We start from the raw sequence: 26,641 nt of genomic DNA on the forward strand, positions 1-26,641 counted from the left end.
ATTTTCAAGAAATTTCGAATAAATTATGATATCGAAAACATGATATAAACAACTTGTTGCACGCGTGCTTATTTTTTTTATACACTTGTAAAAGTCAATTATTTGAAGCTTGTTTTCAGCACTGTAAATTATTCGAATTTTTTTTAAAATTTGTAAGGTGTCTTAAATGATTACAATGTACACTGTCATATAAAAAAAATTAGAAAAAAAAAATTATTGAGGTGTAGAAAACACCAACTGGCTGTATCAGTATTGTCAAAAAGTAAATACAAGTGTAGTCACTATATATATCTTACCTATTATATAAATGACTATCTAACAGAGTTTAGTATTTAACGGATTTTGGTATGATTTAACAGATTTTAACACTACTTAACAGATTTTAGCACTACTTAACAGTTGGTTATTAAACCTCATCAAACCATAAGACACAACCAATGGCATTTACAGCCATATTTAAAATTTATCTCATCAAACCTCCTCTTTTAATGATATACAGACATTGCGATGGAAAATTGGTTCTCAAGGTCACTGATAATCGAGAGGTACTAAATCATCTTTCTTGGAATATTGTATATATCGATTGAATCTTTTAATGGAACCCATTTGAATTTGTGATTGTTTGTTTTGGAATTAGTGAAGTCGAGCAATGTACATTTAGATTTTTACTCCAATGTCCTACTTTTTAAGGAATTTTTTCAATTTGATAATATATAGACTTTACTGTTTCTTTTGTGCTTTTAGTTGTTTGTGAATTTTTTTTATATGATTGCTTGGGCATCATCCTGCAATTTATTTGTACTTATATATGTGTTTGGTAATAGGTATTTATTAAGAAATTTTCGACCCCAAGAAATACAGTTCTGGAATTAAGTCTCTTGCAAAGTTTCAATTCGATCGAAGCCTTGCCACAGATATCCCCTCGGCTTTGCAGCAAACCTCTCAACCTTTTTTGGTGAAGAAGTCAGAGCACGAAGAAAGCTTCCTGCGTGTGAAAAGGGATTAGATTAAAAAGGTTAGTGAGATTTGTTTTCATATAGTAATAGCATAGTAAAATTAGATGAGTACATATGCAAGTTTCAAATTAGTAATCCTGCAAAAACTGGAAAAAAAAACTACATTAGTTTAAACAAACCGAGAGAAGAAATGTAAGAGTTAACAAGATAAATGTTCCAATAACCAGACCCATTTAAAATCAACTATAAAAAATACGTACCAAGTTTCTAATTTACTGACTCCATAAAACTTCAAGGGTCAATGTGTCAGTTTAGCTTTTAGACATTTTTTCATGCATATTTAAAATAGTAAGGTGCATATTTGACTCCTGGGATATATCATATATAATTGGATCATAACACCGAAATCTCATACCAAAAAGAAAAAATATTTAACCAAATAATTCTGCCACATGTGAAGAATGTGGCACCCATATATCTACTCTCCATAACACAGCGGTCAACAAACTGATAACTCAGTCTTAAGTCCCAATTATTATACAAGGAAGAGTATTTGCAAGCCTAGACATTAATGAGTTCAAACTTGCAACAAGTCTATATAGTAGTACAAACATATCAATTGTTATCTAGAGAATAATGCTCAAAAAACAGTGACAATACCTCATCATTGGTGACATGCTCACTGAGAACAGCATCAAAACAAAACTCATGCTTCTCCACATAAGCAGTCAAGTCGACCTATAATATCATGGCAGAAGTTTATATAGTACAACAGTAAATCAAACAGGATGTAGGATGTAGATAAAGCCAGAAACACTTCAACATTAAATCAAAAAACCATACCTTAACCTTGGGTTCATAGACGGTCAAATAAGCATTATCATACACATTTACAATACAGAATTAAACTGGTACAAATTTAAGATGGCATTAAGTATTAAAAACTTGGTCAAAAACCAAGTATTTAGACGATTCAAAGGAATAGATCTTACCAGGGCTTAGAGATAGGGGCCAGCAGAGGAGATCGGAGACGCCGGCGGAGGCAAGGGTGAGATGCAGAGAGAGACAAAAATGAGATGATATCTCTGTGTAAGGTTCTGTGTAAGGTGCCGCAGTAAGATCTTCATCCCTCAATCTCTAATTTTACTTGTTGAACCATGCCTAAGCCCATGCATTCGACAAGCACTTTGCATTCTTCCCACCATCCACAACATCATGCATTTCAGTTTTGTCATCTACAAGAAAATCCTCGACCTCCATTACTTCATCATCTGTTGCAGGAACAAATCTCCCATCACCTTCAACCTGAATCGCAGAATATTAAATATGGTGGAGGGGAGAGGGGAAAATTAGAAGAAGAAGAAAAAAAAGCAACTCATAGAGCTTCCGCAACAAAAAAAAACAAATCATATACAGCAATTCTTATCCCTAGCCCTGTAAAAAACATTACACATAAATAATGGCTGCCAGTCACATTGTTCAGGTCATTAATATCAACAAAATAAAACCATTATACAAGATAATAGAAATCTGTTTCAAAATATCTAACATCCTATCCTGTCTACACTTCTATTACTCATCTACTGGGTTTGTGCCACATGCAACTCTTTAGAAAAGAAAGGGGGTAAGGTTTCAATACATTTTCATGCCTTCTCAAGAATAGGAAAAACACACTTTGTACATAAGTGAAATGAACAAGATTAATAAGAATATTAAGGAGAAATGTACCCGAACAAGCTTGTATACAACTGGATCGGCAATATACTTGGGCGAAGACAGAGAAGAGGTACTGTTCTAAAAAAACCCACTTTCTTCAAACTTCCATTCATCACTATTCTCAACTCCAACCACTATTTCCATGATAAATCCACCACATGCAACTCAGACACACCAATTGTAGTATCATAAGGATAAACAAAACAAAAACAAAATGACAAACTTTTAAAATACACGCTACTATAATTAATGCAATATATATAATTCACAATAAAGCATATAATAGATTATAGGTTTTTTAAAAAAATCTTATCTTATACAAAGTTTACAAACTAAAACAATAATAATACATGAATCTTTGGCTCATAGTACTAAAATACAAAAAAGTAAACAATAAAAAATCATCAAATTCATATTCCATTAAGAAGAAAAAGGATAAAAGATTTCATATTTAAGGCCAAATATTAAACTTAGGTAAAATCAGCAAGAAAATTAAAGAATCTTAATCGTTCAAAATAAAAAAATTCTAAAAGTTGGAAATAATGACCCGTGACCTATGTACAAATTGGTCATAAACAATTAGAAAGTAAAGGAAGCTATACCAAACCCAGTCTCAAAATGCTGTAATTCACATGCATAAGCGAAAAAAAGCTCAAAATTCTACCCAAAAGAGAAATTAAAGAGATGGGTGGGGGACCTCACCGTAGAAGTGGTGGAGAAGGTGTAGAAGGGACTCGGTCCTTGCGAATAGGAATTCGAAGGAGAAGAAGCGGCTGATTAGAGATGAGTCGGTTTGGTGAAGGAGAAGATCTCTCCATGTGGCTGTGGAGAGATAAGGAATTAGGTTGAGGGAAATGATTTTGGTGAAGGAGAAGAAGCGGCTGATTAGAGATGAGTCGGTTTGGTGAAGAGATAAGGAATTAGGTTTCCTTCTCTTGGGCTCTTGGGCTTGTGCTGGGAACTATATTTAAAAAAATAAAATTGAAAGTAAATTGGTCTCTTGTTAGCTAATTTAAAGTTAGCTAATTAAAGAGATAGAAAAATAATAAGAAAGATAGGTAGAATATTTTTAGGAATTTAAGAAAAATTTAGAAAAAATTTACATAACATAAATTAAAATCTTCATTGGTTGATCAAATTTTTTAATATTATTAAAATTTACTTTATTTTTTTAATAATTAAAATTGTACTACTTAATTAAATTATATTTAGTCAAAATTAGATATTCATAAAATTTAATTGAGCTCAATTAAAAAGTATACACAGTCTCAATTCTACAGTGACTTTTTGGTCTGAGTAGTGAATTAGGAGTAAGAATTTTAAACCAGTTAAGAAACTTTTCAATGCTGGTAAAGAATATGATGTGGCTAAACATTCATATAGTATTAGAGGGGACCACTCTTTATTTTTACCAAACAACCAATTTAAATTAAATAATTGTTAGTTGTGCTTTTTAAAGTTTGTTACTTATAACTATTTTAAAAAAAAAATTATAAATTACTATTATCATTATTATCGAACACAATCTAACTTTTATGCTTTGGCTATTAACCAGAGTCTCGTGACTATTTAAAAAAGAATTTTTAAAGATAGATAGAACTTTGAGACTGTGAGACATACATGGCAATTGAGGATTGGTTTCCATATTGGAGTAATATGGAGATTGTGGATTTGATTCTTATTACTTTCATAGTTGAAGAAGGTAATAAACAGATAGGGCAGACATATCCTGTGTGTTTGGAGGAATTTGAAGTGGGAACGACCTATGCACATATGCCACAATGCTTACATTTGTTTCATGTCGACTGTATTGTTAATTGGATTCGTCGAAATCCTTCTTGCCCAATTTGTCGAGCTCAATTATTTCATTTAAGTTGGTTTTAACCAGTTATAGGTTTAATATATTATATGTTATTGAAGTAATTACTGTTTGAAAATGTGTCTCAAAATAATTCTTCATGTAGACAATAACTTTCTACTTAAATAATATTGTACATTTTAATAATCATGTTATTTATTATCCAATTAATTTTTTGAATATTATATCTTTGTTTATGTATTCGTTTTATAAATATTAATTTTTATCCACCTTTCTTATACCAGTTTAAGTGAAACCAAAATAACAGTGGGCAAATTTATAATCCTCTATAAAAGGTTAGGTTATTACTTTCATAGACTTTATTTTACTATATAGTGAGTGGAATTTCCCAACAACTATTGCATATCATGTTATCATTTCATTATTTTTGTAAATAAATTTAAGTTATATCTGTTATTTATTCATTTTTACTTCCTTATGTACAGATTTCCACATCAAATAAAGCAAATATCACCTCTGTTAACATAATGAGAATTGGTAAAGGTTAGTTTATATAATAATATAATAATAACAATCTATACCAACAACTACATTGATAATAAATTTTAGAATATATTATTAATTATGTATTTGTTTTTCTACAAACCTACATTAACAACTAAAAAAAATTATAATATATCTTTATTTATGTATTCGTTTTATAAAGATTAATTTTTATCAACCCTTTTTTATACCAGTTTAATTCCTACCAAATCGAGAGTGAAACCAAAGTAACAGTAGTAATAATAATAATAATAATAATAATAACATAACTAGAAAATTTTAAAATTTGACGTTATTTTATGTAGACACCGATGAACAAACTCAAAAAAGAAAGCTATATAGAGATTTATCAGAAGAAAAGAAGGAGTCAATTTGCAAAAGATGAAGAGCAAAATATGCGCAACAAAAAGCATCAAGAAACAATGTAATTCATATAAATGAATCCACATCAATTAGCCATGATGATTCTCAAAGATTAGCAGGTGCTTCAAAACAAAAAGCTTCAAGAAACAATCTGATTAGTAATGAAAGAAGAAAACTTTATAAAGATTTATGTCAAGAAAAGAAGGACGAGCTCTGCAAAAGACGGAGAGAAATATATGCCAAAAAAAAAGCTTCAAGAAATAATCTAATTCATATAAATAAATTGACATCAATTGACGATGATTCTCAACGATTTGTGGGTAGTAGTGTTAATATCTTACAGACCAACACATCTATCAACAATGATTCTGAATCTTCAAATCAACTATCAACAATGCTTAGAGGTAACAAATCAATACAGAAATTGTTTAAAATTTATACCATTAACTCAATATGAGGTCTTTTTGTTTGTAACTACCTTTTAACTTTCCAATGAATTAGGTGGGATGCAACAAAATGCTATTGTACAATCTAGAAAACTATTGAAGGTCGTACCATCAAAACCTTATTTGTTAAAATTAATGCCTAGATGTACACATTGCAAAGCAAAGCGATTCCCACATGAGACAACTGGCTTTTGTTGTGGTAATGGAAAGATTTCTTTAACCACAAATGATGTACCTAAACAACTTCTTGATTTGTTTACCAGGAACACAAATCAATCCATACATTTTAGGACATACATTCGCACTTACAACAACAAGTTCGCATTTACCTCATTCGGAGTAAATTTTGATAAAGATCTCTGTCGAAGGAATAAAGGGATTTATACTTTCAGAACTCAGGGACAGATATATCATTACATCAATGATTTGCTACCCTCGAATGGTCGTCCTTCTTATTTGCAGTTGTACTTCTATGATACAGATAATGAACTACAAAATCAAATTTTAGATTCAGATAGAATGGTTCCATCAATTGTCGCTCAACTAATTGATATTCTTCAAATTAATCCATATTCAATTTTTTTCCGTTCGTTGGGTGATTTAGAAGATTTGGAAAACCAAACAATTCTTATAAGGACAGATCCAGGACTCGATCAACGGGTTTTCAATGCACCGACATCGTCACAAGTTGCAGCAATATTGGTTGAAAATAATGAAGGAGAACAACTAAAACCTCGTGACATTTTTGTCCATAACCATTTAGGTGGAAACCATAAAGTTCAATACTATTTTGGTTGTTATGATCCACTACAATATCCGCTATTATTCCCTTTCGGAGATATTGGATGGCATCAAGGAATTAAAAGGGTTAATCGAGGAGACAAATCTATATATAACGAAACAAATCATTCAATACTACCTCAACAATCGATAAATGCTGACGAATTGATAGTAAGGGAAGAACAAGGTTAGATTAAAACTTTAATGTTTACAAAACGCTAATAATATTAATGTTATAAAAATTACTTAAGTATGCACATCCAACTTATAATCACTTAACTTACATTAAAAAATTTCAGGATTAAACAATGTAGACAAGGGTCCGATAGTTTCATGCCGTGAATACTATTGCTACAAATTACAAATTTGAGAAAATGACAACTCAATCTTATTAATTTCTGGAAGACTGTTACAACAATTTGTGGTTGATATGTATGTAAAGATTGAGACGTCAAGATTGGATTATTTTAGAAGCAACCAAAATCATTTTCGCACAGAGATATATCAAGGTATTGTTGATACCATTACTCTTGGAGAAAGGAATGCATCTAATGTTGGGAAGCGAATGATCTTGCCCTCTTCATTTATTGGTGGTCCAAGAGACATGCGAAAAAGATATATGGAAGCAATGACTTTAGTACAACGTTATGGAAAACCAGATATTTTCTTAACAATGACTTGCAATCCAAATTGGCCGGAAATTTCAAACGAACTACTCCAACATGAAGAACCTCAAAATAGACCTGATTTGGTTGCCCGAGTTTTGCATTCGAAATTAGAACAACTGAAAGACGAATTGTTTAAGAAGAAGATATTTGGTCAAGTCTCAGCGTATGTCTATGTCATAGAACACCAAAAAAGAGGTCTTCCACATGCACACTTTTTAATTATCTTGCAAAGGGATTGGAAATTATATACACCGGAATCTTTCGATGAAATTGTTTCAGCAGAAATACCATATCAAAATACAAACATACATTTACATAATGCGGTAGTGAAGCATATGATGCATGGACCCTGTGGAGTCTTAAACCCATCCAATGTTTGCATGAAAAGAAATGGTTGTTGCAAAAGTAATTATCCAAAGAAATATGCACCAAATACAAACGTAGGAAGTGATTGTTTCCCCATTTATAAGCGTTCAGATAATGGGGTAAACGTGAAAGTAAGAGGAAAGAATTTAGACAATCGTTGGGTTGTTCCATATAATCCATATCTACTTGCAACATTTGATTGTCATATTAATGTTGAGATTTGCTCAACAATAAAAGCCGTCAAATATCTTTACAAGTACACTTACAAAGGCCATGATCGTGTTGCTTTCAACTTGATTTCTGAAGAAAATAATCATCAAGTTGATGAAATCCAACAATTTCAATCAGCTCGATGGATCGCTCCCCCAGAAGCTATGTGGAGAATATATGGGCTTGTTATTAATGAAATGTACCCAACAGTGTATAGCTTACATTTACATCTTGAAGATCAACAGTCAATCACTTTCCAGGCAAAAGACGATCTAACCAACATTGTAAATTCAGATCAATCTCGAAAAACTATGTTAACAGAATTCTTTGCCATGAATCAAATAGATGCCAATGCAAGAAGACTACTATACAAAGAATTTCCAGAAAATTATGTATGGAACCATCAACACAAACAATGGACCCCTCGAAAAAAGAAAACAGTTATAGGTCGTATTGTTACAGCAAATCCACTTGAAGGCGAGAGATATTATCTACGACTACTATTAACTCATTTAAAAGGACCAATATCCTTCCAAGATATTAGGTCTATTGATGGAATTGTAGTCCCAACATTTCGCGATGCAGCAACACTGCATGGTTTACTACAAAGAGACAACAACTTAGAAGAATGTTTACAAGAAGCATCGTTATTCCAAATGCCAGCCAGTTTGAGACGGTTATTTGCAACCATATTGGTTTATTGTAATCCAACCAATCCAAGATACCTTTGGGAGCGTTTTGAAAATGAAATGTCAGTTGATTTCAAACCAGCAGACTATCCTACTTCAAATGTAAGAATCCAGGTATTGAGATCAATTGCTTTAGCAATTGACTCATTGGGGAAAGACATCAACTCTTACAATCTCACAAACAATGACATCTCATTTGATGACAAAGAAATTCAATCCAGAGAAATTAATGATGAAATGGGTGTTGAAGTTCCAGAGGAAGATATTACGGCCTCAAAATGTCTAAACAGTGAACAACAACATGTATATGATGCAGTCCTAGAAAAAGTACTCGAGAATAAAAGCGGTTCATTTTTTATAGACGGTCCAGGCGGGACGGGAAAAACATTCTTATACTAGGCAATTTTGGCAACATTACGATCAAGAAATTTAGTAGCACTTGAAACTGCTTCATCAGGGGTTGCTGCATCTATTCTTCCTGGAGGGCGAACAGCACACTCACGTTTTAAACTCCCACTTGGTACTAGCGAAATGAACACATGTTCTGTCAGCAAACAAAGTGGTCTTGCAAGCCTACTTCGTACAACCCGATTAATAATATGGGATGAAGCTCCAATGACACGAAAACAACATATAGAAGCATTGGACAAAATGTTACGTGACATCACTGATGTAGATGTAACATTCGGTGGAAAAGTAGTCATTTTGGGTGGAGATTTTAGACAGGTTTTACCCGTGGTTCGTAAAGGAACGAGAGAAGAACAAGTTCGTTCCAGTTTGGTTTATTCATATTTGTGGCCTTCCTTGACCAAGTTCCACTTAATTGAAAACATGCGAGCACGATTGGATCCTGCATTCTCAGATTATGTTTTAAAAGTTGGCAATGGAATGCCACCAAACACAGTCAATGAAATGATAAAAATACCAACTTGCATGCTTATTCCTTATGTTGATGATAAGTTTTCTTTAGATCGTTTGATTGAAGATGTTTTCCACAACATTCACAATTTTTCACAAAATATTTCCAGTATGATGAAACGAGCCATACTAACACCAAAAAATGATTTTGTTGATGAAATAAACACTTTGTTAATTCATAGATTCCCTGGTGAAGAACAACGATATTATAGTTTTGATGAAACAACAGATTCATCTGAACAATCAGTGATGGAAGATTTCTTAAATAATCTAACCCCAAATGGACTCCCTCCACATGAATTGTTACTTAAGAAAAATTTCCCAATCATGCTTCTCAGAAACATTAATCCTTCAGAAGGCCTATGCAATGGAACACGCTTAATTTGTCGAGCTTTTGATAAAAATATCATAGATGCAGAAATTGCAGTGGGACATTACAATGGGAAAAGAGTGTTCATTCCTAGGATCCCATTTTTACCAAATCTTGATAAAAACAGTGGCTTCCCATTCAAACGAACACAATTCCCTATAAGATTGAGTTTTGCAATGACTATAAATAAGTCACAAGGACAAACATTGGATTATGTTGGAATTTATTTGCCTCAACCAGTTTTTTCACATGGTCAATTATATATGGCTTTATCAAGGGCGAAAACATCATCTACAGTAAGAATTCTAATACGACCAGTGTCCACTGAACAACGAGGAAAAAACTACACAAAAAACATTGTATTTACATAATTACTAACACTAGCAAGATTAAATTAATTTACTGCATGTATCTATATTCTATTACAATCATTTAATTAAATTTAATTCTTCAATGTCCTTAAATTTCTTCAATTTAAATTAATTCTTCAATATCCAATTATCTTAAAAAGTTAAAAAAAAATTACTATATGAAACTATTCTCAAATTATTTTTCAATATATTATATCCTCCATACAAAATAAAAATACAAAATAAAAAAAAATAACGTGCATATTAGTTTCCAAAATATTATATATTCCAGTGTGTTTAACATCCAAGTACCTTAAAAAATTAAAAAAAGAATACTATATGAAAATATTATCAAATTAGTTTCCAAATATTATGTTGTCCATACAAATTTTTTTTACAAAATATAACATGCAAAATAGTTTTCAAAATATTATATATTTCAATTGGTTTATTCATATCTGTAGTATTTATATATTTAAAAATTACATAATTTGTATAAACTATATTAAATGATGTGAAATAACTAAAATATATAACATGGTTTTAAAAGAAATTACTATGAAACAATATTTTTTATGGTTTAATAGAATTTTGTATGCTTTAACAAAATTTAGTATGCTATAACAATAAATACAACAAGATGCTTTCGAATTTAGTAATATTTTCGTCTTTGTTCAAACTTCAAAGTCAAGCTATAGCTTAATAGTAGCTTCCAGAAAACTTATGGAAAAATGCATGTGGTAAGTAGTGAAGGCTCTTACCTCACATTTGACTACTCAAAATATTTATGTTGAACATTTAATTAAAGTTAATAAAACAATCTATACACATACTATTGATATTATGGAATTCAACACGATAAAAAGTACACAAGTATAATTGAGTAAGAGATGTGCAATGTTGACTCCCTTGACCGTAAGCCAAAGACTCATATATACATCACAAATTACAACTACATAATACATATAGAACTGTTATCATACATTTATAATTTGTCTAATTTATCTAATTATGTATATTTATAAAAACCAACTATTTAGCCGAAAAATTCAGACTTACTTCTCAATATTTGTATTTCATTTATTAAGTTAATTCTATTATATATATATATATTTGGTGAGTTTGAAGCATTATACTTGTTGCAGCACTGTGTTCTTCGGAGAGTACAAGAACACCAGACCAGGCGCGAGCAACGGTAGACGAGCTAAATTCACCAAGTTACTAACGTATGACCAAGTGAAGCCTTATATTAGTCTTGGTTTTATTAAGGGTTCAACCTGGTTGCTAGAAAAACAGGAAGAATATAATGATGAGGATAAAAATGAAATAAATTTTAGGGAACTTTGAAATAATATGAGTATTAAGAAATGTTACCTACCAAAATAATTTCATTTATATTTTTTTTGTAAAGTTTTAATTTTCCAAAAAAATATAATATCTGTAATAATTCAGATAAATATATATAAAGACATAACCATTAATATTCAATGAAGCAATGCAACATTTGAGAAAAGATACATCCATTGCCATAGGACACAACTATTAGTATTCACAATGCAACATTTGAGAAAAGATGCATCCATTGCCATAAATCTTATATTAAGACAATCGTAATTGTTCTTAATTTGATCTTTACATAGTGCGGATACTTTTCTTTCATTTTACTTTCAGTCTATAATATAGTATATGTACTTATCATGCAACTTTCTGATAAAGTCTTTGGAATCTTACTGCTGAATATTATTTTGGTCAATCTTAACTGTTGGAAATTGTATACATGCATATTTCATTTATCTTTTCTGAGTGAGACTATCATTATTACTTTTCGACATTTAAGATTAAACTGTGTTTTCTGCTCTGTTTTTATTACATGACATTTTTATCATAACTTTAGTTAAGTATCAAGTTCTTGATGTCACCTTGTCAACCGAAACATTTTAGGAAAAGATCATTTTCCTACAAATTTATCATTCATGTTCAACAATTAAGCAAACTAAATACACATCTATTGAAGTTTTTTTCTCTTTTCAGGGATATTGAAGTAATACATTGTGATTTTTTCTTTAAAGCTTTGATGGAACGTTTAAAAGGTCAGTAAAATTCCTTTCCATATAGTTAAAGCATAATAATAATAGTAGTTCAGTAGACAAATCTCAACCAATAAGTATTTATGCCAAAACTAATTTAAATTTTGCAAATACTTTTCTTAAACCAATTATGTTTATGTGATTTTTTTTTTTTTATTTCTCCTTCATTATATAGTATATACTCCATCTTTAATTTTATTCACTATTGTATATTGTTGTTAAATAATTTTTATGTTTTGATATTTATGTGTATTTCATAAAAGTTGAAGAAATAAACAGCATGATGCACACATCAATAAAGGATATTGATCCAACTACAAAAAATTGGACAATTAAGATGATAGTTTCTGAAAAGTCAGTTGTACGAACAAGCCCACAAAAACAATTAAAATATCAAAATCTGACGCTTATTGATAAAGAGGTAAACTAATTATTTTCTTCACTAATTTTAAATAATATATTTATCATTTTAATTATTCATTTGCAAATAAAAAAAACAGATTATACCTTAATAATCTCAATGTATTCTTATTTTTGACACAGGGAAATAAAGTACAAGCTACAATTTTTGAGTCTGATATCCACACTTGGGAGGATTCTTTAAATGTTTACCAATCATATTACATCACAAATGCACGTGTTATACAAGCAAATCCACGTTACAAAATTGGAGACCATCCATATTAATGGACGATTAACTCAAAGACCAAAATAGAAGAATTATCAGAAAATGACGACCATGTACAACAACCAAAATATGACATAGTCAATTTCAAAGATTTGGAGCCTTACAAAATGACACCTAAAAACATAGGTAATTTAATTTAAGTTTTGTTATAACAATTAAACTAATTTTTATTGCAGATTCGTTATCGAATCCCTAATATTTGAAATCCAAAAATACAGATCTATTAGCAGTTGTAATAAAAATTAGCCCAGCTAAAGATGTAACGACAATGCATGGAATAAAAACAATCCAAGAAATTTATCTCATTGATAAGAGGTAAGAAGACAACCTAAAATAATTCAATTTTTTAAATACATAAGAAATATATATTTTTATTTAAATATTAACTATTTCAAATTTTCTTAAACTTTAGTTTCAATCCAATTTGTTTAACCATGTGGGGTCAATTTGTCAAATATGATGCCCAAAAAATATCTGAAATTGTCGATGAAAAACCAATCATATTAGCAACAAACATATCTGTCAAATCATACAGAGGTAAGTATTATAAGTCACAATCTTATAAATTATAAAAATATATATATATATACTTTTTCATTAACATTATTTCATTTTGAAAAAGGTTTAACTTTGTCAACAACTTCATCAAATAACTTTACCATAAATCCTGCACTTCCACAAGCAACAACAATGCGAAAATGGTAATTCTTAAATACATATCAATTAGCTTTTAATTAATTAAACCTAATTACATAATAAGATTTTCTAACATTTATCTTTATTTTATTATTATTCAGGGCAGATAAAAATAAATTAAAAATAAGAAGTATCATTGCAAGATCTTGTACATATCCATCTGTCTCCCTATCGTCTGTTGGGATTCGTGAAATTGTTAAGGTTGGAAATATTGCAGATTTGATGAAAAGTTTACAACCAATGGAGGTAAAGTGATTTTTATTATTTTCCAGTAAATTATATTTATACCAACATTTTTACTGACTATTCCAAATAAATTGATGTAGATAGCAAAATTCTGGATTCAAGGAAAAATAATTCTAACAAACTTAGCACAAATATTCTACTACATGTCATGCCCTGCATGTAACTCGGGAACTACAAAAACATACAATGAAAACTTTGTGTGTAAATGTGGAAGTAGATCAATTGCAACACCACGGTGTGTATTAAATAATTTAAACGTTCTAAAAAATGTATCTTCTTAAAATAAACTAATGCTCAAATGAAAATCATATCAATTTCAGTGCCAGGGCATATGCGAAAATCAATGAGAACACTGGAAGTATATCTGTAATTATGTTCGGCCATGTAGCAGAAGAGATGTTGGGTTGCTCTGCAGTACAATTAATGGAACATTCTGAAGAGGTTTGTTGTATTTTAAAAAAAAAAAATTGTATATACTAAACAAATTTCAGTAATATCATTTTTCAACACTAACTTAAACCTATAAAAATAATTTCTCAGGAGAAGAAATAATATATTGAAAGACTAAGCAAAAAATTGTCAACAAAGAGCTGGACAATACAAATTTATGCTGATCCAGAAAAGTTAAAGCAACAACAATATAAGAATTTTAATGTCTACTCTATTCAAGAATTGCAACTAGAGGAAGTAGTTGAATCTTCGTCTTAGTTTATAAATTACCTAACTAAATCTTTTAAATATTAACACAACGTTTTTCTTTTAATACCATGTAATATATTTTCATTATTTCACATATTTAATATTTATTATGGAAATTATATAATTTTTAAATATTTCTGTTTTAAATTGTTTTAAATTCAAACATATATAGTGCAAAACATAACGTGTGCATTGCACGTACATTCTAACTAGTATATATATATATATATATATATATATTTATACCAAGCCTAGTCTCTTCTCAAGCAAGTCTCACAAGTGGATTATTGGAGCCATAGCAAGGCAACATAATAAAATTTGAAATAAACTAAACCTACCAAAAAGATAAGTTTGCATTCCTATTTTTAAGTAAGGGTAATTGTGTAATTTTATTATTATGTTAATTTATTGTACTTGCCATTTTCTTAATTTTTTTAAAATAAGGTCGTTTATTTACGTTAGTATATTTGGGGCTAGAGTAATGATATGTGCACATATAAATTAGACACAACCCCTACACATACAAACGTGTAGGGCTGAGCATCGGTCGGTTTGGACGGATTTTTCATATAATTAAATTTAGGATTCGGTTTTCGGTCCGGATTGGTGCGATAAAAAAACCGACCGACCAAACCAATTAAAGAAAAAAACTGACCGTTTTAGACCGCGGTTTGATCAATTAAACCGACCAAACCGAAGTTCATTTTAAAAATAAAAAAAAATTATATAATTTTTTAGAAAGTTTTAGTTAAAAAAAAACTAAAAATTTTGGATTGTTAGAATTTATTTTTATGTTTTTTTTTTAAAACATAAATACATAGAACATACTTACATTCACAAATTTGAAAGTTTGAAAATATAATTAAAAATCCATAAGCATAACATAACCTCTATATATTTATAAGTTCGGTCGGTTTCGGTTCAAATCGGTCGGTCCATACGGATTTTTCAAACTGATCGAATAGTGGCAGTTTACACCGTTAACGATTTTTTTAGTATTCGGTTTAATTGGTTTAAATTTGTTCGGTATTCAAAAAGTCGGTGTACTCAATTTTATGGCTTTTTTGAATTTTATGCTCAGCACTAGAGCTGTAAATGTGGGCCGCCCGGCCCACATTTTTCGTGCCTCCGGTAAATTCGGGCCGGGCCGAGCCCGGCCCATATTCAATTCGTGCCGTGCTCGTGCCGGCCCATTTTTGAAAGAGTAGGCCCAGCACGGCCCATGGGCCCGGCCCATGGGCCCGGCCCATGTCGTGCCGTGCTCGTGCCGTGTCGGGCCCAAGTCGGGCCGGCCCACTTTCCTTATTTGGGCCGGCCCACTTTTTTTTTGCCAAAAAATGTGAGGATGGAGAATTGAACCCTCCACCTTCTCTTTCACCATCAATGGACTTACTACCAAACCAAATACATTTCTTTGTTTAAATTATAATTTTAGATATTTTTATATACTTTTTAACAATATTTTACACAAAATTATATCAAAGATAATTATTAGAATTTTAATACCTACTAATAAATGCTAAAAATTTATCTAACAAATCTTAAAATAAATTAATATAATTATAAAAATATAAACATTGAAAAAAATAAGACATATATTATCATTTTAATTTATTAATTATTGACAAATAAAAATTTATTATGATTATTAATGTCAAAATATCGGGTTTTTTATCGTGTCGTGCTTTCGGGCTAGTTTGTTCGTGCTTTCGTGTCGTGCCTTCGGGCTTGTCGTGCCGTGCCGTGCTAAGCCCGTGTCGGGCCGTGCCTGGCCCGAGCCCATATTTTTTCATGCCGTGCCTGGCCCAAGCCCATATTTTTTCGTGTCGTGTCGTGCTCGTGCCTCCCGAGCTCGTGCCGGTTTCGTGCCGTGCTCAAAAGCCCGGCCCGTATTTACAGCTCTACTTAGCACTACATCCGTTTGACAAATCACTTATACTAATAGATTATCTTAAATAAATATAATGGTTGAAGTGATTCGCCAGGTAAACGTGCGTAACATCTGTGTGTTCACATTTCAATAGTCTCTGGGGCTATTATTAATTATTACTGTTTACTGTTTAATATTTATAGAACTTATAGTCAATGAAGAAAAAAAAAAAAAAGCAATAAAAAAAAACGGATAACGGTAATGGCTCCTTCCTGGTAAGGAGCGAAACAGAGTAACCATTGGAGTGGATAAGATGTGAAGATTCAAAACAAACCGATTCAAATGCTCCACTCACTGATTCAACTAGTTCCTCCGATGCAACTCCTCAATCTCAGACCTCCGTTTCATCTCTTCCCCAGAGCCCTCAAACCCGCCGCCACCGCCACTGTTTCACTCTCAGACTCGCCTGAGTCGCGTGCCAACCACCACCAACTCGGCCTCTCTCAGACCCTCCAATCCGAAACCCTAGAGCTTCTCGAATGGGGCTCGCTCTGCAAGCAGCTCTCGGTATTCACGTCGACCTCCATGGGCTTCTCAACCGCCCAGAGCGCTGCCATTCCCTTCGGCTGTTCTCGGGAGGAGAGCCAGAAGCTTCTGGACCAAACGGTGGCCGCCACTGCCGTCGTGGAGGCGATGGGTTCTCGACCGTCTGATTTCTCGGCGATCGAGGACGTGTCTGAGGTTTTGAATTCCGCAGCTTCCGGTGAATTGCTTACGATTAAGGAGCTTTGTGCGGTTAGTAGGACGCTTATGGCAGCCAGGGCTTTGTATGAGAAATTGAACGAATTGGCTTCAAGCGATGACTGCAAGGATAGGTATTGGATTAAGATGACCTCTCTCTCTTGATTTTTTTTTAGTATTGTGAAATATGATACCATGTTAAGCTAATGAAAGCTTAAAAAATGATGGATTTGGTGAGATATTTAAAAAATTGGAATGACCTTTTTCTCAATTCTAAAATACATTCTTCCTCAATTCTCCACCTTTTCACCTTTGACCTGCGAATTAGATTCTTTCACTTATTTCAAACTTATTAGGATGATGTGCAATTGTACATATCTATAAAAAATTTCAATTTAATCTTGTGGAGTTAAAATACATACTCACAAATTTCCTGATTCGGCTGATTATTTTAAATTTTACTTTCGATCATGTTGTGTCTAAGCTCATTCATTATATTCATACCAGTTATTTTTAAAGTTGAAACTTCGATCCTAAACTAAAATGCTTTCCCTTCCAATTATTGATATAGTTCAACTTCAATATGATGAGAACTTAATTTTCTTTCAACTTAGTGTCTCAGCCTTTGAAGTTTGAGGGCCTTATTTAAATTTTTCTTTCAAGCATGAGCATTGATGTCTTATGTATCTCTTGATAAGTTTACAGGCATAAATGGTATGATATAGGAGTTTAGTGTGGGTCCTTCGGAATAAATTCTTTTAGAACGTGCTGTAAGTTGTGACGAACAGAGATTTTTGAAATTTTGATTAGAATTGAATTCTAAATTTTTATCTAATTTTATCAAAAACAGGTACTTGCCTCTTCTTGAACTACTCCAGAATTGCAATTTACATGTAGAGCTGGTGCGAAAGTTAGGATTTTGTATAGACAGCAATCTTTCAATCATCATCGATAGAGCTAGTGATGATTTGGAGATTATTAGATCAGAAAGAAAGAGAAACATGGAAAAGCTAGAAGCTTTGTTAAAGAAAGTGTCATCTAAGATTTTTCAGGCTGGTGGCATTGACCGACCTTTGGTTACCAAACGACGGAGTAGGATGTGTGTTGGTGTTAGGGCTTCCCATAGGAATTTGGTTCCAGATGCTGTAGTTCTAGATGCTAGTAGTTCTGGTGCAACATATTTTGTGGAACCCGGGGAGATAGTAGACTTGAATAACATGGAGGTGAGGCTTTCAAGTGCCGAGAAAGCTGAGGAGATAGCCATCTTGAGCATGCTAACATCCGAAATATCAAACTCTAAAAGAGCGATAGAGTATCTTTTAGATAAAGTTTTAGAAGTTGATCTTGCTTTTGCTAGAGCCGGTCATGCTCTGTGGATGAACGGGGTATGCCCAACTTTTTCAGAATTTAGTAAGGACATAGATTCTGGCAGTATAGATGATTCTGTTTCTGTGGATATTGATAAAATACAACATCCATTGCTCCTTGAGTCCTCTCTTAGGAGTTTGTCTGATATTTTTGCATCCAATTCCAATGATGCAGCTTGGTTTAGTGAGGGAAATACTACGAGGACTCAAAGTTCTTTAGATATTGTATCTGAGTATCCTGTGCCAATAGACATCAAAGTCGGATGTGGCACTAGAGTGGTTGTGATCTCAGGACCAAATACTGGAGGTAAAACTGCTTCAATGAAGACTTTGGGTTTGGCATCTCTTATGTCAAAAGCTGGAATGTTTCTTCCAGCTAAAAACCATCCGAAGCTTCCGTGGTTTAATCTTGTTCTAGCAGATATTGGAGATCACCAGGTAGGAGTTTACCTTAATTATGGCAGATAAGTTATTGGTAGTTTAAGTTTTCCATTATAGTCTGACTTTAGTTTTCCACTTGAAGTCTCTGGAACAAAATCTCTCAACTTTTAGTGGACACATATCACAAATCCGTAATATCTTGGATGTGACCTCTGAAGAATCACTTGTTCTCATGGATGAAATTGGAGGTGGAACTGATCCTTCAGAAGGTTTGGCTCTTTCTGCCAGCATCTTGCGGTATCTCATAGATCGTGTTAAATTAGCTGTGGTGACTACCCATTTTGCGGATTTAAGCCGTCTAAAAGAAAAGGATCACAGGTTTGAGAATGCAGCCATGGAATTTTCCCTAGAAACATTACGACCAACTTATCAGATCCTCTGGGGAAGTAGTGGTGATTCAAATTCATTAAATATTGCTAAAACTATTGGTTTTGATCAAAATATCATTGAAAATGCTCATAAATGGATGGAGAAGTTAGTTCCGGAGCAGCAGCAGAAGCGGAAAGGATTGCTGTATCAATCATTGATTGAAGAAAGGGACAGACTGGAAGCTCAGGCTAAAAGAGCTGCATCTCTACATTCGAAAGTCATGCAAATTTATAGTGAGGTACTACTGGTCAAAGGGGTTTTTTCTTGTTCTGGTTCATGAATTTTTTTGCTTCTACATTATTTTCGGTTTATAAAATAATTAAATATTTAAAAGGGCCTAATTTTGTATAGTGTACGAATTTCATTTACAAGACTATGATTCTCATCAAATTGTAGAGCTGATTAGTTGATATAATTAATTACTTTCGAACAATAATCATGCATGCATCTTATAAAAGGAAAATTAGATCCTATGGACCACTTTCTTGCCTAAAGTCATGGCATGGATTTTTATTATGTTGTTTTTTCTTGTTTATTTATGCACTTTTTTTTATTATTTATTTGAAGATCCAAGATGAGACTGAGGATCTTGATAGGCGGGAAACAGCTTTGATGGTAAAGGAAACCTTACAGGTTCAGAAAGAGGTTGAAACTGCAAAATCTCAAATGGAAACTGTACTGCAGGAGTTTGAAGATCAACTCAGAACAGCCAGCCCTGACCAATTCAATCATCTGATCAAGAAATCAGAATCTGCCATTTCATCTATCCTTCAAGTTCGCTGTCCTAGTTATGGCTCTGCCGAGGATAAAGAAAATACCAATTTATATACACCAGAAGTTGGAGAGCAAGTTTATTTGACGGGACTCAGGGATAACATAGGCACTGTAGTGGAAGCTCCAGCTGATGATGAAACAATCCTAGTACAATATGGTAAAATTAAGGTTCGGGTAAAGAAAAGGGACATTAGAGCTATATCTATTCATAACAAGAAAGCCACTACCTGTTCCACCCCACGAGTAAAGAAGCAGGTATGGGCTGCAGAAGTTCTCTCTTTGTTGTTGTTGTTGTATTACTGACTTCTTTTGCATGAGAGGGAATTGGTCCTGGTATGATTTTGCAGTTCCATTTAGCTTTAGGAATTTCCCTACTCTGCTAGAATTTGGGAGTGATAATACCATGACCGAGCCATGCACATATTTTTGCCATTCGTACAATCTGTCAATTCATGCTCATTGTTTTAACTTTGCATTGTTTTGAAACATGGGGGAGATGCTGATGCATGTGACAGTTCAACAAACATGATTTAGTAAATGGAGGTCACAAAGCTAGTGAAGATGCATACTTTGATCATAAGAATGAATAATAGTAGTTTTTTTATTTAACCTTATGGGGTTGCAACTACTGTTTTGCGGCCATTAAATGTCTCGAAACAGATCCAAACTGATTCCTGAATACATCGGTCTAATATTATTGTAGCTTCAACAGAGCAGAGAATTCCAGAGTCCAAGTGGGAACAGCAAAGAAGGAGAGGTTTCTTACAGTCCAGCAGTGCAGACGTCAAAGAACACAGTGGATCTACGTGGCATGCGGGTAGAGGAAGCTTCTTTCCATTTGGATATGGAAATTTCAGCTAGAGAGCCAGGTTCTGTTCTCTTTATCATACACGGTATGGGCACTGGAGCTGTTAAGGACCTTGCCATTGAGACGTTAAGAAACCATCCCCGAGTTGTCGATTATGAACAGGAAAGCTCAATGAACTATGGCTGTACAATTGCATACATCAATTAAAAAGTTGTTTCTGTGAGTTTTGTCTTCATACAAATGAAATCAATACCCTTTCTCCAGGTCATGGTTTTCTCTATATTATGAAAAATAGTTTGATTTTTACTGATTTGTTAGTTATAATGGTAAATAACTTCAGTCTTTTTGTGAAGTATTTAAAGAAAAATTGATTTTTTTTTTCCTGTTTATTATTTTAAATTTATTTTGACTGCTTTGTGATAGACCCTGGTGAGGCAATTTTCCACATAGGCATTAAGGGTAATCATGGTATTTTCTTAGAGAGACTGTAGTGGTATTGGAATTGCTGAGTTGGTTAGTGAAAGGGTTGTATGGGGTATATAGGAAGTGGGAGGGCCAATGAGGGGGTGATGGAAAACTTGTATTGAGTGGAGCATTTGTTGTCTGGGAGAGTTGGCGGTCTCTCGAATACCGGCCATTTTATTATTGTAATATTCTTGCTGTTTCTTTAGTAAAACTCAGACAATTTTATCATCTTCTTCTATTTTTCTTAAAGTTTGTTCTTGTGTATTCTGTATAAATGTAGTGGTCAGGTCACTATCAAAGTCATCTCTTATTTCAATGACTCATTCAGAAGATTTCTTGTAACCGATATTCATCATGGTAGTTTAACTTTAGTCATAGCCTACATACACAGTCTCTCTCTCTCTCTCTCTATATATATATATATATTAATAAATATTTATCTTTCTCGAAAAGCATAATTTGACTGAAAAAGACTAATGGGCAATTGAACTAGAAGCCAAAATTGGTTTTTGCTTCTTGGCATTATACCTGCATCTTACCTTCTTTCTACCATGGTACACGTTTCTCTCCCAAGCAAAACCATAAAGATGCCACATCCATATTCCCAGAGTAATTCTCTTGTAAGCTAGGCTAGCAAATTTCTTTACTTCTTACTTCTTCATATAAAATTCATCTTGTCTTGAGGTCATCTGGGGTTGTTCCTGAAGGCATTTCTGAAAAAAAAAAATGTTAGCTGTTTTTGAAAAATCAATCTCAAACCCACCTGAAGAGCTGAGCCTGCCTTCAGTGGGTTTGGAGAACTCCATGACCAGAGAAAAAATCTTGCAGACTTTTCGGTCATCTTCGACAGATGCCACAGTTTACAATCTTACAAATGGGAATTTCATGGCTTTGTCTCATGATGGCACTACCTATTCTCACCCAAGGTACTGAGTTGTAGTATATATTTATTATTTTTCATTCTTATAAAATTATATAAATAGCGGATACCTTGTTTTTTGCATGTATATGCATATCAGGTCTATTGTTGTGTTGGATGATGTATTTTGCATTTTTATTGGAACTTTGGTGAACACTTCAGATCTCAGACGCCATTATGGGCTCCCAAGACAATCAACAGAAGCCATAGTTGTGGTTGAAGCTTATAAGGCCCTGAGAGACAGAGCTCCCTACCCAATTGATCAAATCATTAAAGATCTCCAAGGAAAGTTTGCTTTCATTCTCTTTGATGCAACCTCTGGTACCCTTTTTGCATCCAGGGCCAGTTCAACTTCAACAATATAAGCTTTCATAATTTTTACTTTTCTCCAAAAATGTTTAACCTTAAAGCAAACAAGTATGAGAATACATTTGTGAAAATAGACATTTTTTTAATATTATTTTGCAAAATGGCTTTCTTTTGATTATTTTCTGCAAAGTGGTCTTCCAAACAGGATGTAAGATATCTAGTGTATCAGGAATGTTACTTTGCAAAGAACTATGAAAATAATGCTATTTCGCCGAACACCCTTTGTTAATTAACTACAAACTAATTAATGTGATTAGGACCGTAATGGAAGCGTTGAACTTCATTGGGGGTTGGCAGGTGATGGGTCCTTAGTCTGCTCCAACCATGCCAATATCGTCAAAGAAGCTTGTGGCAAATCTTAAATTTCAACTAATTTAATAATGCAGGGTGTAATGTACCAGGGATGGAGCCACTCTTGACTATGTGTAGGCTCAAGCCTATACTGAAATATTAAAAAAATAGGCATAACCATAAATATATGTATATAATATTTAATTATTGAGTCTATATTTACTTGCCTCCTCACTTTCTAAATTGCCAAACTCATAACTCATCTTAAGAGCATATTAGTACGTAGTACATTAATTAGATTAAGGTAAATGTATATATAAATTATTGTGTTTTAAAATTATAATTAAATTTATATATATTGTCATATTATTAAAATTTGAAAAATATGATAAAAAGATATTGCAAAAATATAAAAGATTAATCAATTTCTAGTTATAATAGGGATGAATTATAAAGTTAACCTATGTGGATTTAACGTAAATTCTCAATATTTTGAAAATAACAAGAATTAAGAACATTAATTTCAAATTATTTTGAAAAATTGTGATGAAGTTCAACAAGCATACATACTAAAAGTTCTTTATAAACCTTATCTCAAGACATTTCCATTGATAAAATGTAGAATTCAATCAAGAGCATTAAATAATGTTTGGTTAGAGGAATTTTAAAATTGATACTATTATAGTAGAGAAAATATTATTTTCTATGATTATTTTGAAGAATCAATTGTAAAATAAAATAGAAGTTTAATATATTGTTTACTTGTGTACATTGAAATATACATTTTTTTTTATTTCTTGACAATAAAGTAATCATCCAATGATTTCAAAAAATAAATATTCGTAAATGTAAATTTTAGTTTATTTTTATGACAATGTTTTTTTTTTCTTTAAATGAACATATATATGAATATTTGAAAAGATAAATTTAGTACTAAAATATATTAATTGTGAATTAATTTTTTGTTCAAGCCATCACTGAGTATAATTTCTAGCTTCGTGACTATACAATATATTTAGTTTGAATTGGTGGTCACAGTGTAGTTAATTAGTAATGTATATGAAAGCAATGCAGGGTATTCAGAAATGGAAGTGGGCTGTTAAGCTTTGATCATCCACTGAATAAGGTGAGAGCAATTGCACTTCAAGATGACCGTGGAAACATCTGTGGAGTGAGTTTTCTGATGGACTTGTACACTCGCATCCACAGCATTCCACGCACTGGCAGTGCTTCTAATTGGGCCGATCAGGATCACAACGATCACGATCACAATGATCCTGATCACAATCACGATCATGATGGTCAGATCAAATTAGACCTCACTTCTTAGTCCCCTTTCTATAATATATCTAGACTTATGTACTAGTATTTGAAATAACACAAACATTATTGGCCTAAAGCTTTTGAAGGTTAATAATATTTATAGGAACTGAATGATGTCGAGTAATAAAATTTGCAATACAAAATTATTAATTGAAAACTATGTTGTTAACTACTAAATTTTAGTTTTATGTACACATTGTTTTCTTATAATTTTTATTTTATTTTATGAATGAACGAGACAATCTTCTGATGTGACATCATTGGGATTCAATATCATATAGATGTGTGTGTATATAAAGTATGAAAGGCATGTGACACTTGTTTTAAAGAAAGTAAAATAATAACGAGTAAAATCTTATTACATGTAAAGCAACAACTGAATATAAAGAGTTTTATTAATTGAGCCATATAATACAAACCACACCCAGTTCACAGGCTTATTAATTATTCTTCATTTATAGCTTCTTCTTCATCTTCTCCTTCTCAACTAGTTGAACTTAATTCCCCTACTTCTCCACTTGATCACCACCCTTCTTATCCTTTCTTCCATCTTCATTCTTATTCTTATCTTCATCAAACGACTTGTCGTTGGATGAACTAGTACTACCACTAGTTGGCTTCTTAGTCTTTAGCTGACCAAAGGAATAATAAAGAACCTTCCCAAAATCACAGTTTTCTATATTAGCTTGGCATTCAGCTGGCAATGGAGCACATATCAGAGGAGGAGCATTGTCATCGCTGCCCTCTATGGTGGCACCACCGAAACCAACCCTATTCCCAATAACAACTCCCGGATCAGTCTGTCCAATGATCACTGGTTGAGGCCACGACACCACTGGAGGCAATGGCAATGGCAATGGCAACACAGGCATTGGCGGCAGTGTGGCTGAGATTTCTCCTTCGAAGCTTACATCATTCGGCTTCATCAGCACCGGCATTTGCTCATCATAACCACCACCATGTTGATGCTGATGAGGAGTGGCAGTAGTAGTTGTGGGGATTACACGAGCAGAGCAAAGTAGTAGTGATTGGAAGGCTATGATTGTGATGAGTAATAAGGCTAGAAAAGTAGTACCACATTTTGGTGCTGCCATATTGTAATATTACTATAATTTTACGTACTAAGTTTTATAGTGTATGAAATGTATATGTTATGATTGATAAAATTTATAGTAATAAGGGGTTTATATATATAGATGAGTGATTATGATCATGGATATGATGAGGAGTTTGTTTTGGAAGGTTGAAACAAGAAAAGGGTTTCATGCATTTTCTCGTATCATCTTGTTTATGTGATCAAAGACTTGCGTGTGTGCATGCCCTTCTCTTAAAAAATAAATACCAATTACTTTGAAAGAAAGCAATTATTTATTTAGTTTCTTTCGAAATATAATCTCATTTAAGTAATTTTATACGCCACACACACATATATATATACTAGATACAAATAACGTGCGATGCACGTTTCTGTAGTTTTATTTATAGAATTTATTAATTATTTTTTATTAAATTTATATTAATGTTGTTTACCTAAAAATGGCTCCTGATGACGTGACAAAAATTCATTACACGTGTTTGGCACGTGGCAGCGTCAAAATGAAGGAATGTTGTTCGATAATCGACTAGGTGTTCCTTGCATCATCAGATCTCGTGATTAGATGCGACCAATCTGGTTGCATGCTTCGGTTTATTTCTTTTAAAGATATGTAATCTTATAATAACTACATTTATTATTTTCTCTTTATTGTCTTGATACGCTGATATTAAGGATAATTAAGGCCCATTGGCCCATGTAACTTTCTTGAGCCTATAAATATGAATGAGAAGGCTCAAGGAATGGATTTTTGAACCTTGAATCTGAATACTCATAGAAATAATATAGTGTGATTATCCACCGAAAAGTTGTAATTCTCCTAAGGTTGGTGAAACTCAAGAACCCTAGTTCTTTGATCACGGCATTAGGATTCAACATTAATAATAACACTAAGTGGACATAGGTTATTACTACACCGTTGGGGCCAAACCACTATAAACCATTTGTGTCACCTCTTTACCATTTGATTCTACTCTTGATTTTTGTTTATTTCATTGTTGTTATTTTGACTCCGTGTCGTTGGCCAAATCAAGAGTCAACAAATGTTATATAAATTTCAAATAAATATCCTATTTTAATTAAATAATTTTTTTTAAGCTTATGTTTGTTATAGTTTATGAATTTGGGAATGACAACAAGAGATTATATATTATATGTTTAATGTAATATTAAATATTATACGTGAGTTTTAAATTTAAGT

At 32.5% G+C, this 26,641-nt stretch overlaps 2 protein-coding genes, 1 long non-coding RNA gene and 1 pseudogene across 4 annotated transcripts; 3 read left to right on the top strand and 1 right to left on the bottom strand.

The window, feature by feature from the left end:
* Positions 1-783: 783 nt before the first annotated feature.
* On the bottom strand, positions 784-1,854 carry LOC133801789 (uncharacterized). Its single transcript, XR_009876978.1, has 3 exons — positions 1,800-1,854; positions 1,617-1,694; positions 784-985 (listed from the first exon to the last, which is right to left on the bottom strand). It is a non-coding gene; the product is annotated as an uncharacterized LOC133801789 (long non-coding RNA).
* Positions 1,855-4,292: 2,438 nt separating this feature from the next.
* LOC133800034 (uncharacterized) lies at positions 4,293-14,619 on the top strand. The gene is made up of 12 exons (XM_062238013.1): positions 4,293-4,403; positions 4,977-5,034; positions 5,899-6,810; positions 6,923-6,951; positions 7,066-8,902; positions 9,014-9,926; positions 12,226-12,284; positions 13,188-13,284; positions 13,382-13,506; positions 13,592-13,670; positions 14,232-14,352; positions 14,500-14,619. The coding sequence occupies exons 1-12, from the start codon at positions 4,293-4,295 to the stop codon at positions 14,617-14,619; spliced, it is 4,461 nt and encodes a 1,486-aa protein (XP_062093997.1).
* A 2,095-nt stretch (positions 14,620-16,714) lies between these two features.
* Positions 16,715-21,363, top strand: LOC133802411 (uncharacterized). Of its 2 annotated transcripts, none has more exons than XM_062240712.1 (5): positions 16,715-17,355; positions 18,072-19,026; positions 19,112-19,636; positions 19,966-20,427; positions 20,885-21,363. In XM_062240712.1, exons 1-5 carry the CDS (start codon positions 16,823-16,825, stop codon positions 21,185-21,187), a joined length of 2,778 nt encoding a protein of 925 aa, XP_062096696.1. In that variant the 5' UTR covers positions 16,715-16,822; the 3' UTR covers positions 21,188-21,363. The 2 variants fall into 2 exon arrangements, with proteins under 2 accessions (XP_062096696.1, XP_062096695.1); XM_062240711.1 differs by having other exon boundaries at positions 16,716-17,355; positions 20,876-21,363.
* Positions 21,364-21,565: 202 nt separating this feature from the next.
* Positions 21,566-24,533, top strand: LOC133802412 (stem-specific protein TSJT1-like; annotated as a pseudogene).
* The last annotated feature ends 2,108 nt before the right edge of the window (positions 24,534-26,641 follow it).

Source organism: Humulus lupulus, chromosome 9 (genome assembly GCF_963169125.1).
Source record: "Humulus lupulus chromosome 9, drHumLupu1.1, whole genome shotgun sequence".
NCBI lineage: Eukaryota > Viridiplantae > Streptophyta > Magnoliopsida > Rosales > Cannabaceae > Humulus > Humulus lupulus.